The 18,105-nt window shown below is 34.9% G+C and overlaps 1 protein-coding gene across 1 annotated transcript in view; it reads right to left on the bottom strand.

Annotated features, from left to right (window-relative positions):
• atxn7 (ataxin 7) overlaps positions 1 to 18,105 on the bottom strand; it is a 55,376-nt gene that overhangs the window by 20,212 nt on the left and 17,059 nt on the right. The window contains exon 5 of the mRNA XM_073826056.1: positions 6,622 to 6,726. Within this exon, the coding sequence (XP_073682157.1) occupies positions 6,622 to 6,726 (105 nt within the window). The remainder of the gene's footprint in view (positions 1 to 6,621; positions 6,727 to 18,105) is intronic.

Raw genomic sequence — 18,105 nt, 5'->3', positions numbered from 1 at the left:
TTAAATTTTGGGCTGTGATAGCCCATGAACAGCTGCACTGTGTCATTAATGGTTCATGAATGTTTGTGTACACCAGACAGACCGTTTTAAAACACTTGTTGCTTTGAGAGTAACTCAAATATATTCATATATTAGAACTATATTAGAGATGGGTTTTGATACAAATTTGACGATTTGATTTTTAATCACGAGCTTGCAATCTGATTCGATTTCCAATTCAATTTGATTTTATAATGATTATTTTAGATATATATCAGGTATATTACATCCCAAATTTTCTCTAGTACTACATAACTATAATATCGAAGGTTAAAATGAACTGATTTGTATAAAAATGCTTACATTACACTCAATAAAGTTTTTATAAGTTACAATCACATAGTTATATTTCTACTCCAATTCCCTTTTTGAAACATTTACATGGTAGCTGTCAAAAAAAAAGGAAAAAGTTCAGATGTTTTTACACTTAAAACACTTAAAAAAGAAAAAAAAAATCTATAATGAATGTGTTATATGGTGCATTTATTTAGCAAAATGTTTCTTCCTATAGTTCATTTTTCTAGCTAACACGTTTATGGTCACTTAATATGTAAATGTGAAGTTACATGACATTGTTTACAAGCTGTTATATTGCTGTCTTTCCATGGCTAAAACACTGTTTGAGTGATTACATGACACAGGATATGGATTTTCGGTAAGTTGTACTCTCTTTTAACATACCTTTGTATGCTAATTCACATTAATTAACACGAAGGAAATGCCACTTCTCTTGAACTGTGGGGCTACAGCGATCTGTCACTCCACATTAAACAGTGCCAAAACAGCATTTATTGCTTGAATACTATAATAAAATTGACAGATTTGAAAATCTGAGATTTTGCTTCATATCAAAAGTAACAGATCACAAAGCTTTGTGTGATTTATCAGACAGAATGTGCACTACAATGTTTCGTTCAACTGAAAACAGGCTAGACTAATTGATTCTTGGGATTTTAGAATCGTTATCATTTAGTAAAATTTAGAATCGATTAAAATCGTGAAATCAATATTTTCTACCCAGACCTAGAAGGAAAATTACGCTATATTTGCTACAATATTTTTTTTTTTACGAAAAACTATACTACTTTTTTAAAAAGAATGGTAACATTGGTTAAGTTTAATTAAATGGTTAAATTAAGCGAAAAGGCTGAATAAATTATACCAAACAATGACGTGACGCGATCAAACAGAGGCACGCACTAATGCGGCAAACATGTTTAGCAGCGTGAAAGCATTTAAAACTGTCTGCTTGATGAGAATCATTCATGAATCTGCTGCGGTCAGCAAAAAGTAGTACTGAGGTCTTCTTGCGGGTTTCCGCCAAAATAAAAGGCAACATTTATAAATGTTAGTATTGTAATTTTACTGTTGTTCTGTAAAATAAAATAAATACATTTTAAACATTATAGGATCTTCTTACAACAAAATAACTTTAACAACAAAACAAAGTGCTTTGTGCCTTCGAAAAAGGTATAAAATTAGTTCCTGTAACTAACATAGTATAGTTATACTAGAAAAAAATCTTTTCCTCAATGTATTTTTTTTTACTTTATAATAAAAGAAATGTATAAACATTACAGCATCTTCTCATATTAAAATCACTTTAACAAAATAAAGTGCTCTGAGCCTTGAAAACATTAGAAATAAAATATAAGTAACAAAGCAGGCATACAAAAATCTACTTTTCTTCAATGAATTTTATATGGATTTTTTTTTAAACATTAATTACAGGATCATCTCACAACAACAATAACTTTAATAACAAAAAGTGCACTGTGTCTTCAAAAACAGGTAGAAATAACAATGCTAGTACTGAATGCTATTACTTGAGCATTAATGGCAAATTTTCTTTGATAAAGAGAAGCATTTCTGCCTTGTCATCAGTTAATCCAGCGGTACTACACTTTAGGGGTGGCACGGTTCGGTTCGTATCACGGTTTTAGGTCACGGTTTTCGGTTCTGTACGGTTCTTGTTTTTATTTTTTTTATTTTTAATCTTTAACACTCCAGAAGTTTGTTTTGGCATATGAAATGTAGCTTGATTATCCACAATTTAGGATACATTATTAAAAAAAAAAGTTTTATCATGTAATCATGCACAAACTGAATTGGACTTGACTTTAAGCACATTATTGAGACCATCTCTGAGGAAAGCTAGGGGAGATTTGATACAGCAATAGAGAAGTCATTGATGACATGCTTTTCATTTATTTGGCAAAACCAGGACAATGTGTATCTCCACAGGAATTTATGTGCCTTTTTAGCACATAAAGATTGAACTGAAGAATTAACTTGCATGTCTACCAACACACTGGTGTGATGTCTTCCCAGATGAACTGACAAATTAGAAGTGTTGCCGTTAGCATATTATATGCATTTTCCACAATGCTTGCACACAGTCTCAGTTGGATTTATTCTTTTATTCCCGTCTTCATCATAGGTAACATGAAATCCAAAATGTTCCCACACAACTGCCCTGGCTAAGGGGCCGTTCACATGAAGCCTCTTTTGCGCACTCAAGTTTGTTATTTCAAATGTAGACACGTGGTATGCGCGCTCGTAATGGAAGCGACGCGGTGCGACACGCTCGTATTTTTCCAGGCGCGTCCGCGCCGCATCGAGATAAAACTTCTCAACTTTTCAAAATTCCGCAAGCTCACCGCAGGCCATGTGACATGAACCAACCAATCAGCTTCATCCTTTCCTTTAATAAAATTGAAAGCACAGCCAAGTTGGATGAACAGCGTATCATAGCTGGCGCATCCTCCAACTCTGGGCAGCCTTCCTTATCTCTCCCACTTGCCATTTCTACACGTGACGTAACCTGCAGCTAGGGCTGGGCGATTAATCGAAAAGTAATCGAAATCGACATTCAGAACCTATAATCGATCAAATTTTTCCAGGTCAATTATTTCAATTACTTTCCCTTTAAAAACACTACTGCGTGTGGAGTCACGTGACCCCGCTCCGTTACGTTGCGTTATTCCGCCGACATGTCGATGGAGAGCTTAAACAGTATTTATACAGTAAAAAGTATTTACAGGATATACAAGAGTAATTTTATTTAGAAGAGATACTGCTTATTTTCTACTTTTAATATTTATTATTATTTTATAAATAATTTATTTTGTTTCCAAAAGTGCAAGTTATTTATTTTCACTAATTTAAGAAAAATGTGACTTTTCATTTTAAGCATTGTGTGCTTTAATTTCAGTTGTTCAACACTGATGTTCAATAAATAATCATAGATAGTAGATAGTGTGTGCACCCTTCATTCAAAAATCTCTCACTTGTAATATGTGCGCATATTTACTGTACAAAACTTGTCAGTGAACTATGAGGACAAAAAAATAAATATTATTTAAATATAATTAAATATAATTTTATTAATGAATAAAATAATCGTTCATTAATCGTAATCGAGTTAAAATGTTCAATTAATCGAGATTTTGATTTTAGGCCAAATCGCCCAGCCCTACCTGCAGCACTCCACTTTTACTGTCTCTATGTCTACACACACCTCTTATTTCGCGCAAAAAGGACACACACGAGGCTACATTGCGCATGCGTTGAACCGTTGAACCGTGCGACGCACACACGCACCGAACCGAGACAAGCGAACCGAGCGGTTCGGTTGTTTTTCATGTACCGTGCCACCCCTACTACACTTCGTAACATTCATTCACATATGTGACCCTGGACCACAAAACCAGTCATAAGGTTAAATTTTACAAAACTGAGATATATACATCAAATGAAAGCTCAATAAATAAGCTTTCTATTGATGTATGGTTTGTTAGGATAGGACAATATTTGGCCGAGATACATCTGTTTGAAAATCTGGAATCTAAGGGTGCAAAAAAATCTAAATACTGAGAAAATCACCTTTAAAGTTGTCCAAATTAAGTTCTTAACAATGCATATTACTAATCAAAAATTACATTTTGATAGGTTTACAGTAGGAATTTTACAAAAAATCTTAATGTAACATGATCTTTACTTAATTTCCTAATGATTTTTGACATAAAAGAAAAATCAATAATTTTGACCCATACAATGTATTTTTGGCTATTGCTACAAACATACCCCAGCGACTTAAGACTGGTTTTGTGGTCCAGGGTCACATATTTGCGCTACGCCACCGCATACAGCGTCTTCACACACAGATGATATTTACTAGAGAAGTGTAACATAAATGCATCTGTAAATAAATACAAATTAAATTCACGTCGCACACGCTTTAATTACCTTCAAATGGAACATATACGCTCGCTTTGAACTATTAGTGTGTGAAGAGGCTGTATGCGGAGGCGTAGCGCAAATATATGAATGAATGAAAGTGTAGTAAATGTCAACGGATTTCCCCTTCTCAGGGAGTAGGGAGCAATGAACACTGTGCAGGGACCACGTCAATCGGAACACAGTTCATTCGCGGAGCTTACTTCTAACGAGCGGGTTATCTGAATCACGTGTGTTAACTAACAGATACATGCAAAATATGCAGAGCGGGGGCGCGATCTACCACATGTCCAGCCAAGCTAAACAAGCGCGTGGTTCGTGGATGTTCCCTCACGTTGTATTTTGGCCTTATAAATGTTGCAAACTGCGATCTTTGTGTCATCTTCACTCACACCAACGACATGTTTACACGCGACTGTTAAGTGAGCGCGCGTGGCTGTGACGTAATTGCATGCGCCGCTGGCAATAAAGAGATCGGCTAGGAATCGGCAAGAGGAGAAACTGACCGGCCGGTCACCGATCCGGGCCGATCATGCGAAAAACGTCCGATTCCGATCACTAGCCGATCAATCGGTGCATCTCTACATTTATTATAACATTATTCTTTGCTCAGCAAGGCTGCATTTATTTCTACATTAAAACAAGAACATTATTTTACTAACTTATTAATTTTAAGTTCAATTGTGCTTTGCTGGTAGGCTCTAATGTCTACTAGAATGTTACAATGTTCAGTGTTAAATATTTTTAAAATTTTCTTTGAAAAACAAGACAAAACTTTAAAAAGCAACTATTGGCTATTTAATTTGCAACTGTGAAAAAATTGGCAAAAGACATGGGTGAAAAACACGAAAAACCGTGTTCGGTAATCGGCCTTCAGCCTTTGGCCCAGTGTGTAATTTTGTTTGCATTTCGGTGCATCCCTATAAATTATTATTTAACAATTTAAGTTATACTGACAAATGTTGCCATTATTTTTTTGAACTCTAAAAGTGTGCGTATGCATCATGATACTCTCCAAAATGGTGTGTCCACTGATGTCACATGGACTATTTTGTCTATGTTCTTGGTACCTTTCTGGGCTTTGAACGTTGAAGGGCTCTTGCTGTCTATGAAGGGTCAGGAAGCTCTCGGATTTCATCAAAAATACCTTATTTGTGTTTCAAAGATGAACAAAGGTCTTACAGGTTTGGAACAACATTAGGGTGAGTAATTAATGACGGATTTTTTTTTTTAGCTGAATTAACCTTTTAAGCCTAAAAGATATAAAGGTGACACAATCACATTGAAATAGCAGATAAAATGGTGCTAATAACAAACAAGCCAGCCAGCATATAACTTAAACCTAAGATGTTTTGCATTTAATTGAATGTGGGTCTGCAGACTCAAAGCAAACCAATCTAGATGCAAGGATTAGAGAATGAAAATCACAGCATATGCATACAAAATATCTAATAAATTAATCTGCACTTCACAAGTATTTTTATTTTTTTATTATTGCCCTACTTTTGCATGCTAAAAAGCACCAAAGCAATTTGCCTGGGATTTAAAGACATTTTGGCTCCCCCTTGCGGCCTACATTGAAATACTTAGACCGTGTGAACCAGCAATTATTATTACAGCGTCTTAATAAACAAATTGACTCAGCATCTGCTAATGGAGACTTTTGCTCAAGGGTAATTATTGTGTTCAGAGAAAGCAAGACCTTGACTGTGCCAAACATTTCCAAGATCAAAATAAGAATGAAACCACTTTTACCACAGATTTCAGTACGTACAAAATATTCCATCTCCTAAAACAAGCATTTAATTGACAGCACTTTCTTGGAATTTGCATAGATGCTCAAAAAATGAGCATTTTGGCAGATGAATTTGTAATGCTCATGTGCTAAAACAAATGCTGAAGTGTTAAACCGCTGCTGACACGTTTTAAACAGCTTAAAAATAAATAAATAAAATCCTCAAGTAAGTAATTTCCTTCAAAGTACAGATCAGAGGTGTGCTGAAATGGAAGTGATTTTATTTTTTATTCCTGAAAATTTCTGACGTCTTACGGGAGGTTTTACATGTGCTAGATTGGATAAAACAGCACAGACGTGCTGACTAAAAAGAGCACATCAAATATTAACTTGAGGATAGTAAACAGAACTCTGGCGGTGGGTATCAAAGGCTTGTGTTCTTCCCTCTTCATGTTATGATAGTTGAGGCAGAGCAGAGGTGGGGGCGGGAGGGATTTCTGTCTTAATTCCCTTGAGTGAGATAAGATTTTTCTAAAACACCTCCATTGAAGACGGCAGAGAGAAATGCAGAGAGCGAGTCAACTGTGGAGAGCAGATGATGTTCTTACCGTAGTGTGCTTGGAAGGCCTGGGGTTTGACTACCTGACTGCAGTGGCTGCACATGACCAGGTAGAAGTCATCCTGGGCAGGACATTGGCCGAAGATGGGCATGTCTGCGAAAACACACAAACATTCATCATTACACAGTTAGACATGTAGCTATGTCAGCTTTGCATGACTGTAGAGGTCAATATTATTACTTATAATCATGGGAAAAAATCTACAATGCAATGCAAAATGAATGAACAGGGGTTCTCTCATCTCTCTATAGTCTGATAAAGTCTTTACACGTAATCAATATAATTGAAGAAATCAAATAACTGAATAATTAAAAAATTCAAACATGTTTATTTTTGAATTCATTCAGTCAAATATAAAAATGTAAATAAATCACTTCTTAAACCTACAATTATTATTATTTTTAAATGTAGTTTAGTTGAGTTTAAATGTTTAACATGACACCGATCAAAAGAAAAGCTATTTGTAAATGCTTCATGAAAATGCAGAAATGTTATGTTTTATGTATTAAATGCATTGTTTGTTACACTACCAAAGTTTAGCTTATATAAATATAACTATTAAATATAAATTAAAATTATTATTCAACGTGGATGCATTTAAATGATCAAATGTGACAGTAAAGATTTTACACCGTTACAAAATATTTACATTTTAAATAAATGCTGTTTATTTGAACTTTCTAGTCATCAAAGACTCCTGAAAAGATTGCTCATAATAAATGATTCTTAAAGCATCAAATCAGAATATTAGAATTATTTTAGAAAGATCATGTGACACTAAAGACTGGAGTTATGATGCTGGAAAGTCATTTGTCATTACAGGAATAAATTATATTTTTAAAATATATTTAATATATAATATAATATTTAATATACATATAGAATATGTATTAAAATGTAATAATATTTTACAATATTACTGTTTTACTGTATTTTTGATTAAATAAATGCAGCTTTGGTGAGCACAAACTTCATTCAAACAAACTTTTAACAATCCTAAACTTTTGAAAGGTAAATGTACATTTCATAACAGCTTTAAATATGAATTAAATAAAACATTATATTAATGTGCAGTGTGATTTTACTGTATACACTACCGTTCAAAACTTTGGGATCAGTAAGATTTTTTATGTTTTTTAAAGAAGTCTCTTAGAAGTTCCATTTATTTGATCCAAATGGAAGTTCCATTTTATTTGAAGTAATTTTACGAAATATTATTGCCATTTAAAAACACTTTTCTATTTTAATATACTTTAAAATACAATTTATTTTTTGTGATGCAAAGCTGTGTCACACGATCCTTCAGAAATCATTCTAATATGCCGATTTATTAACAATGTTGAAAGCAGTTGTGCCGTTTAATATTTTTTGGAGCCTGTGATACTTTTTCAGGATTCTTTGATAAATAAAAAGTTAAAAAGAACAGCATCTATTTAAAATAGAAATCTTTTCTAACAATAAAAAAGTCTTTATTATCACTTTTTTTCAATTTAACACATCCTTGCTGAATAAAAGTATTAATTTCTTTCAAACAAAGAAGGAAAGAAAAAATGACTGACCCCAAACCTTGAACAGTAGTGTATATTGTTACAAAAGATTTCTATTTTAAATAAACGCTGTCCTTTTAAGCATTTTATTCGTTAAAGAAAAAAAGTGAATCTTTTGAAAAAAGTATCCAAGCAGCACAACCGTTCTCACATTGATAATAAATCAGCATATTAGAATAATTTCTGAAGGATCATTTGACATGGAAGACTGGAGTAATGATGCTAAAAATTCAGTTTTGCACCACAGAAATAAATTCTATTTTAAAGTATATTAAAATAGAAAACCACTATTTTAAATTGCAATAATATTACTGTTGATTTCTGTATTTTTAATCAAATAAACGCAGCCTTGATGAGCAGAAAAGACTTCTTTAAAAAACATAAAAAATATTACTGATACCAAACTTTGGAACGGCTGTGCATTATACAGCATTTTTTTTCTGGCTGCATGGTGCAGCTTTCTCTTTTTATTGTGAACAGACAAATTACATCTTGCTAGAATCATTTCGCTCCTGATTAGGACACACATTGTAATCGATTGTAAATTCCATGTAGAATCTGACCGAACCAGTGAATGGAGCCTGAATGGAGTCTTCCTAATCTGTCATCAGATCATACACACACAAAACCCCTAAACACACTGGTTTCCACAGTGCAGTCTTAATGAACAGTGTCTGTTCGCTACGCTGTCTATTCGGTTTATCAACAGCCCGGTTCAGGTGAGGCCACCCAGGCCATTCCGGGGACGTTCTGGGAAAAGCGTCTGGGCGAGTTCATGTGGTGCAGGGGGTCACCCGCAGCAGCGCTACTCTGTTTTCATAAGAAAGGAAACAAATAAGTGATAAGGGATAGCCAGCCACCGCGCCAGCGTTTCAAAGGTTGCCTGGGGAGGGGGTCCTCCACTGAGCGAGGTGTGTGGGAGAGCCAGTGAGGAAAAGAGTAATTGAGTGGGAGAACGAGGAGAAGAAAGAAAGTGAGATTGCAGATTAAGAGTGGCAGTTGTAAAGTTGTGAAATATCTGCAAGGCCGAAAGATTTTAAACAAGCAAGCCGAGGAGACCCGCACAGTAGGTGGCATTTGGCTTTCAAGATTCATACTTTCAGAAAGCGCCCTGAATTGACAGCAGAGTTTGTGGAAAACAGTCTACCCAAACCACACAAATAACTGCACTGAAAATAGATCAAAGCAGTGGAAAAATATCTACATTTAAAAAAAAAAAAAAAGAAAAAGAAAGAAATCGCTCTTAGTCTCTGCTATTTAGCGAGGCTTAATGTGGACCTTGCTACAAATGCAAACTACCTGTTCCAGACGCTTTAGGAAAATGTCTAAAACATTCGACCTGACTTGAAGTTGGCAACATGCAAATGACAGTTTTCTAACAAACAAGATTATATGCTAAACTGGGAAAAACAACATTTGTTTAAAGGCAAAAGATGTTAAAAATCTGTAAGATTTAAAAACATGTCATTTTTCAAACCTAAAAAAAGAGAGATATCGAAATATATTTAATCACTTTTTAAACTGACAAATAAGTAAATATTCAAAAATCTTTAAATGACAATTAATTTCTCATTCTCATGTCATTCCAAACCCGTAAGACCTTCGTTCATCTTCAGAACACAAATTAAGATATTTTTGATGAAATCCGACAGCTTTCTGACCCTGCATAGACAGCAACACAACTGACACGTTCGAGGCCTGAAAAGGTAGTAAGGACAGCGATAAAATAGGCCATGTGACATCAGCGCTTCAACCGTAATTTTATAAAGCTACGATAATAGTTTTTGTGTCTAAAGAAAACAAAACTTGCGTCATGGCACTCTTATGAACGTTTATTGAAGACTGACACGGAAGAGAAGAAATTGTTGAATAAAGTTGTTATTTTGCTTTCTTTGCGCCCAAAAATGTTCTCGTAACTTCATAAAATTACACCACTGATGTCACATGGACTATTTTAACAATGTTCTTTCTACCTTACTGGGCCTTAAACATGTCAGTTGTGTTGCTGTCTATGCAGGGTCAGAAAGCTGTCGGATTTCATCAAAAATATCTTAATTTGTGTTCTGAAGATGAACGAAAGGTCTCATGGGTTTGAAATGACAATAGGGTGAGTAATTTTTGAGTAAACTCTCTTTTTAACAACATTTTTGAATACTATTTAAATAAACATCAAAATCACAAACAAATTTGTTATTTTTTCCCTACACAATAACAGTTTTTGTGATCCATGGCTTATTTGCAATGCAGGAGATCTGACGGATTTTATTTAAAATATTCATTAAGAAAAATGGTTGCACTTTTTTTTTACTATGTGTACTTACAGCCTAAATACCTAAATAAGTTCTGGTAATATAAGGTAACTATATAGGTTAGAATTAGGTTTAGAGGTAGGTTCAGGGTTAATAACCTAGTTGTTAAATGAGTAGTTCACTTTCAGAACAAAAATTTACAGATAATGTACTCACCCCCTTGCCATCCAAGATGTTCAAGTCTTTCTTTCTTCAGTCGTAAAGAAATTATGTTTTTTGAGGAAAACATTTCAGGATTTCTCTCCATATAATGGAGAGTTTGAACTTCCAAAATGCAGTTTAAATGCAGCTTCAAAGGGCTCTAAATGATCCCAGCCGAGGAAGAAGGGTCTTATCTAGCCAGTGTTGTTTTTGACAACCATCTTAGATTTAGTCTTAGTCGTAGTCTTTTGGACTAAAATGGTTATTAGTTTTAGTCAAATTTTAGTCACTTCTATATGTGATAGTTTTAGTCCAATTTTAGTCAACGAAAAGTCAAAAAGGTTTTAGTCTAGTTTTAGTCAAAAAAAAGGGGAAAAAGTAGTCTTTTAACTAATTAATGTAGGTCAGTAAGTATTTTGCTGTTGGGTAGTGTCACTTAAGTTCTGAAAATAGCAGATCTATAGTTCAACACAATGTGAGCTTCCGGATCGACTATATTCACCAATAATTACAATAATGAAGGAATGTTTTAAAACATAAAAGACAAACAAGGATGGAATGCTAAAACGGCTTGCCATACTAGTATGGCAAAGAGTTTTTAATGCTAAAATGGCTTGCCATAGCGGCAGATACTAGGTTTTAATTGGCATGCACAATAAGCAGAAATGTCATGCATTTTAAACGTCTGACGGACCACCCACTAACATTTTTGTCTATTCTCGTCTCGTCAACGAAAACTCACACACGTCTCGTCATGTTTTAGTCATCAACGAGCCACTTTTATCTCGTCAACGTCTCGTTATCGTCATGAAAAAAAGTGGCGTCAACGAAATGATTTCGTCATCGTCGACGAAAACAACACTGTATCTAGCGAAACAATCGGTTATTTTCTAAAAGCATTTACAATTTATATACTTTTTAATCTCTACACGGAGTACACACAGAGCTAGACAGGACGAGCATTTGAGGTTAAAAAGTATATATATATTTTTTTAGAAAATCGTTTCGCTAGATAAGACCCTTCTTTCCTTGGCTGTAATGGTTTAGAGCCCTTTGAAGCTGCGTTTTGGAAGTTCAAACTCGGGGGCACCATAGAAGTCCATTATATGGAGAGAAATCCTGAAATGTTTTCCTCAAAAAACCATTTCCTTCCGACTGAAGAAAGAAAGATATGAATATCTTGGATGACAAGGGGGTGAGTGCATTATCTGTACATTTTTGTTCTGAAAGTGAACTACTCCTTTAACTAGTTATTCAAATTACTATTACAAGTACACCGTATGTACATGAAGAACAGGATTGTAAAATAAGTGCTACCAAAAAATGCTACATGTTGACATGTTGAGCCTTGGTAAAGGAGATGCTGGTATCCTTCTTTTTACAAGTAGCATATATAGCACATATAATAACCAGTAGCAGATCTATACAGGTGGAGCTGGGGAGGTGGAGGGTTTCAGAGGAACTGCTCTAGTGACTGCTAACTAGGGATGGCGAAAACTAAAAAAATTCTTGACCGACCACCGAGCCTCATTAGCCGGTTGAAACCGGTTAACCGATTAGTTTAAAATATGGTACGCTATTTGAAATAACAGCCATTTCGAGCCGCGCCTGCAATTTCGCAACTCTGTCGCATCTCTCTGCCGCTCTGCCTCCCGCACACACACACACACACACACACTGCCACTCACGTCACTTTTTAAAAATCCCCTAGGATATTATTTTTGTTGAAATTAAACAAACGAGTAAATTACTATTTAAAAAATTGGTTGTTAGTAGGACTGGACCAGAATATTCAAATCGAATATTCGTTAGGTGGGTTGGCATTCGATTTTAAATTTTGAGATTCAATATTCGTTTTTTTTTTTTCCATACACCTTGCATCCCCCGCAAAACGGTTCTCATTTGCGCTTAAATATGAATGAAGAAGATCAGACTGCTGCGCCACTAACACAGAAACAGCAAAAAAAAAAAAGAGAGAGAGAGAGAGAGAAATTGAGTAATATTTGAGAGACACTATAAAGTACAGTCGGGCCCACTTAAATGGTTTAAGCAAAACTAGGGCTGTGACTGTCATAATGACAACTGCGCCTCTGCTTTAAATGCACGCTAAAGCTGACCGCAAAGCCCCAGCAAAAATAATTACCATGAATGTGTCGGGGAAAAAGTAGGGAGATATTTGAATTATTTATTAAAAAACTAGTATTTGACACAAAGATGAAGTTGACGATCCTGATGCCATTTGCTCATTGACGCGGCTTTAATACCTAAATGCATATGCATTAGGCCTATAGCTATTGGAAGAGTTTTGTTTTCGATTTGAATTATTTAAATTATTTTTTTTACAGTTTCGGATGATATATTAGTCTTACCTTTATGAGCAAAAATGAAGTTTCCATGTTCTGCAAAGCGTGCTTATATCTATGGGTTTTAATTGAAATCGTGATGACTTGGTCGTTACTTTAAAAAACAAAAACTTAAATTTAACAAATAAAAAGTGTTCCAAATATATGTCTAAATTAACTTTATAACCTAAATAAACGAAAATAAATGTAATCACTTTGCTATTAAAAACAGCAGCTGTGCAGTGGGGAAGAGAAAGAGAAAACAGACCGGTTCCAGTCAGACTCGGGCCAGTAATTCTGATGAGCTGTCGGAGAAGGTCCGGGCGAGGTTTTAGTAATGTTTGCAACGAATGTTTCTTAAATAGCCGATTTAACATTCTTATTTAGGCTAGATTCATATTTAAATGTATTATTTATTTGATTTATTTTAGCGTTTTGTAGGCTGATTGTTCACTGACGGAAGTGCTCAAATAAACACGCACGTTTGTTAATAATGTTTGGGCCTCATTTATTTTGGGTTTCAACATAATATACATAAGCTGTGTATTTTATATAGGCTTATATACACAAACGTTATATATAATGTATATATATATTTATTTATAAATAATTTAGATATGAATAATTTATTTATATATAAACACCGCACCATTTTTTTTCGTTCTTCTTTTATTTAAATAGCCTACCCTTCACGGTGCCAGTAATTACTGTGCTAATTTCTGATTTGGGAGTGATTTGTTTGTTAAAATTTTTTAGGCTACCTTATTAAAAGTATTGCACTTAACAGACCTGTGTGTTTTGTATCACTAGCAACAAAATGCAACACTGCACTCCCTCGGGTCCACAGCAAAAATCGTTTGGATGAACTGTTCTCGACATAATAAAAATGCAAACAGAAAGACATACAGAGATTCCTGCCTTTAGAGAAGAATATGTTCAGCCCCTCCCACCGAAGCTTCGAAGCTCAAAAAAATGGTATTCGGACCAGCCCTAGTTGTTAGACCGTTGTGTTCTTTTGTGTTGACATGCAGATGTTTGGATAGGCCTATTGGCCCATGTGCGCCGTTGCGCGCAAAGTTTGTATATTTTAAACACTTCCGAGGATAGTGGGGGTCACGAGTCACTGGCACGGTTATTTTGGGGGTCGTGAGCTGAAAAGTTGGGGAATCCCTGGCCTAATAGACTGCAACATGATAAAACCAATGGATAAAACAGGCACCTTCAGAATGCGTAAAAGACGCACCGGCACTTTTTTTTTTAACCGACTACCGACAACTTTGACCGGTTAACCTTGATACGGTCAACCACCGGTCAAACGGTCATCGGTTAACATCCCTACTGCTAACTAGCCATTTAAATGTAAAGCAGCAAGCTCATTGGCTGTGTATGCAACATGAACTGGGAATGCTGTGAATATCATCAGTTTGCATTGACGACTAGGGATGTAACGGTATTATCAATATCATGTTATTGCGATAGAACTGTCTCGATATCATCGTGGTCACATGACGATATGAAACGATAGGTCTTCCGGGCAAAAGTGTATTTTTTAAAATATACACTATATTGCCAAAAGTATTCGCTCACCCTCTTCTAATAAACAGGTTTGACTACTTTAGTAATTTCCATGAGAACAAATCTTAATGTTTAAGCATAAAATTATATTCTAAGGAAATGTGTGCTTCTAATTTTAAAGCAAAAGTTTGGACAGGACCCTCTTCAATTCTAACATGACAATGTCTTTGTGTATATAAATATATATAGAATATATATAAAAATATAAAGCCAAGTCCTAATCCCAGCTAAACACCTCTGGTGTGACTTTAAATGCAGACCTTGAGCCAAAAACTCCAATGACTTGTACATGTGGGTACAGTCATTTTAGACAAATCCAAAACTTTTGCAACAGGGATGGAAATACAATTTTTACATTCATTATGTTTCTGTATTTGTTGCCAGTTTTAGAAGTGCCTATTTCTGTTTTAAAGAAGGGGTGTCCCAATACTTTTGTCCATGTAGTGTTTGTACAAGTCATTGGTGTTTGGTGATGAGTTCTCAAGGTCTGCATTTAAAGTCACACCAGAGGTGTTCAACTGGGATTAGGACTTGGCTTTATGCAGACCAGTCAAGTTCTTTCACACTGACTGAATCAGTCATTTCGTTTTGAACCTTGCCTTATACACAAAGGCATTGTCATGTTAGAATTGAAGGGGGTCCTGTCCAAACTGTTGCTTTAAAATTAGAAGCACACAATTCCCTAGAATATCATTTTATGCTTAAACATTAAGATTTGTACTCGTGGAAATTACTAAAGTACTCAAACCTGTTCATTAGAAGGGCAGTATAGTGTATTTAAACTTCTTATTCTAACATAAAAGGTCTTTAAAGTTATGTTTTAGCACAGTATCTGTCAAATGAACTAAAACCGAAAGCACAATATGGCTTGATCCCTTCATCAAGTCTGTTTTCGCTGTGCATTTTGAAGCGATGCATTTCATTCAGGCGATCAGCTTGTGATCCGGTGTTTTCTGCAACTCGGAATGGTTCAGTTCAGTGAACGCAATGAACTCGTTTATTGCATGTTCTGTACGTTTAGTGTGCATTTAGGAACGCAACGGCCACCAGTTATGCTTTACTTTCGTGGCAGATGACTATAGCATTTCACTAGTTTTCCTGTTTTCACTGGAGTTTTCTGTCAAAATGAAAGCTCTACTGCCGTTTCCGTCAAAATAAAAGCTTAAAAATGCAGTATGAATTGCAGACAGCTAGCAGTTTAATTGGGTAACGTTACTGCAGTCCAAATTCAAAATATCTCTTTCAAGTGTAGAAATTAGGAAAGAAGTATTGTAATTTTCCTACTGTAAAATAAAAATAATATACCTATGAAATATTCATTTTCATTTATTTTACAGTGCAATTGTTTTGTCTTCATTTGTTTTGTATTTTAAATATCGTAATAAATATCATATCGTGGACTTTATATCACGATACTATTGTATCGTGAGATTTTGAAATCGACCCATCGGCCCTTTAATGACAGTACTTGGCATTTTTTTATCATGACACTGAAAATGGGCTTCAGCTTGAATCATGACTTGGCATCATGGCATGCTGAGTTGTGGTACTCATGCAAGAGATGCAAGTTTGATTCTGGCTTGAACTAATCATAAAAAAAAAAAAATATTATAAGATCTGTTATTCACCATGGCACTAAAAGCATGTTTGGGATGGAACTGTGGCCTTGCAGTCTTGATGCACATGCAGTAAATGTGTGTTTTGATTCTGGCTTGCATCATAATCCACTTTTCTCCATCTCTCTCCTCAAATAACCTGTCTCCTACCTACTTTCACCGGGTTAGATATTGAAAGCAGATGCACTGACAGTACATCTTCACACTTAATAACTTGCAACACCCGTTATAATCACTTCATAAAAAATATAAACCGAAGGCATAAATGAGCAGCAAGCGTTATATTCAGAAGTCTTTTGTAGGCTGATGTGGAGCTCAGAGAGGCACTAACTGTCCATTAGTCTGAGAGCCAGGAGGTTAATTAGTGTGAGTGATTAAGTAAGGGGACGGGAGCAGCGCTATGGCCGCTGTTCCACTGCAGCTCCTTCACGCAGAGACACAAGGACACTCCAAAAAACATCAGTGCCTGAAAAGATGCCATTGAATCGTCAGCGTCACCTGGGTGTACCTGTGCTCCTCTCACGGTAATCACCGCCAATCAGCCTCTTTAGGAATTCACAAAAGATAACCATCAAGTGGTAGATAACCAAGGCTAGGGTTCTGATCCACAGCCGACTTGATGCAAAGTGAGCTGTTTGCATACCTAAATCTTGTCATCTTATCAATTGTAGATACACCAGTGTATGGCAGACTGATTATTTATCATTCCATTATTGGTCAAATTAACTTTTACAGCATTTTGTAATGTTATAGCTGCGTTCTAATAACTGAACCAATTGAGTAATGTTCAAAGGAAATGACTGAATGACACAACATTAACTAAAATGGCTTTTTAAAAATTTTTGATCAGGAAATATTTGTGTGTGTCTCTCTCTCATAGCTACATGATGAGTATATAGGCCTCATCTTTTGAGGTAAAATTAAATCCTTTTTTGGAGTTATTCCATAACATTTAGTTTTTATATGTGTACAACTGTTCAGAACTGTGCTAGCTAACCATGTGCTGATTAGCATCTTTGAGTTAGGTTCAATATATTTTTTAAAGACGTTTCCAACTCTCACTTTGAACTAATTCTGTAGAATGACCCATATGTAACCCTGGACCACAAAACAGTCTTATACAGCATGTGTATATTTGTAGCAATAGCCAAAAATACATTGTATGGGTCAAAATTATCAATTTTGCCAAAAATCATTATCCATGAAATTAAAATATCCATGAAGATATTTTTTAAATTTCCTATTGTAAATATATTAAAACCTAATTTTTGATTCGTAATATGCATTGCTAAGAACTTAATTTGAACAACTTTAAAGGCGATTTTCTCAGTATTTTTTTATTTTTTACACCCTCACTTTCCAGATTTTCAAATAGTTGTATCTTGGCCAAATATTGTCCTATTGTAACAAACCATACATCAATGGAAAGCTTATTTATTTATGATGTATAAATCTCAATTGCAAAAAATCTACCCTTTTGGCTGGTTTTGTGGTCCAGGGTCACATATATTATTAGAAGTAGGGCTGTACGTTTTAACTCATTAAGTATGACTGATTATATTAATATGGTTAATTTAATTTGATGTGGCATGGCATCTTACAAATAACAACGCAACATATTTATATGTATGTATGTATGTATGTATATATATATATATATATATATATATATATATATAAAATTGTCTTTTTTCCTCAGGAAATATTAAAGGGGTCATAAGACGTTACTAAAAATAACATTATTTTGTGTATTTGGTGTAATGCAATGCTGTTTAAAGGAGAAATTCACTTCAAAAAAAAAAATACAGATAATGCACTCACTCCTGTCAACCAAGATGTTCATGTCTTTTTTCAGTTGTAAAGAATTTACATTTTTTGAGGAAAACATTTCAGGATTTTTCTTCATATAATGGACATCTGTGGTGCCCCCGAGTTTGAACTT

This window comes from Garra rufa, chromosome 20, assembly GCF_049309525.1.
Source record: "Garra rufa chromosome 20, GarRuf1.0, whole genome shotgun sequence".
NCBI lineage: Eukaryota > Metazoa > Chordata > Actinopteri > Cypriniformes > Cyprinidae > Garra > Garra rufa.
This window is presented reverse-complemented; position numbering and strand designations above follow the sequence as displayed.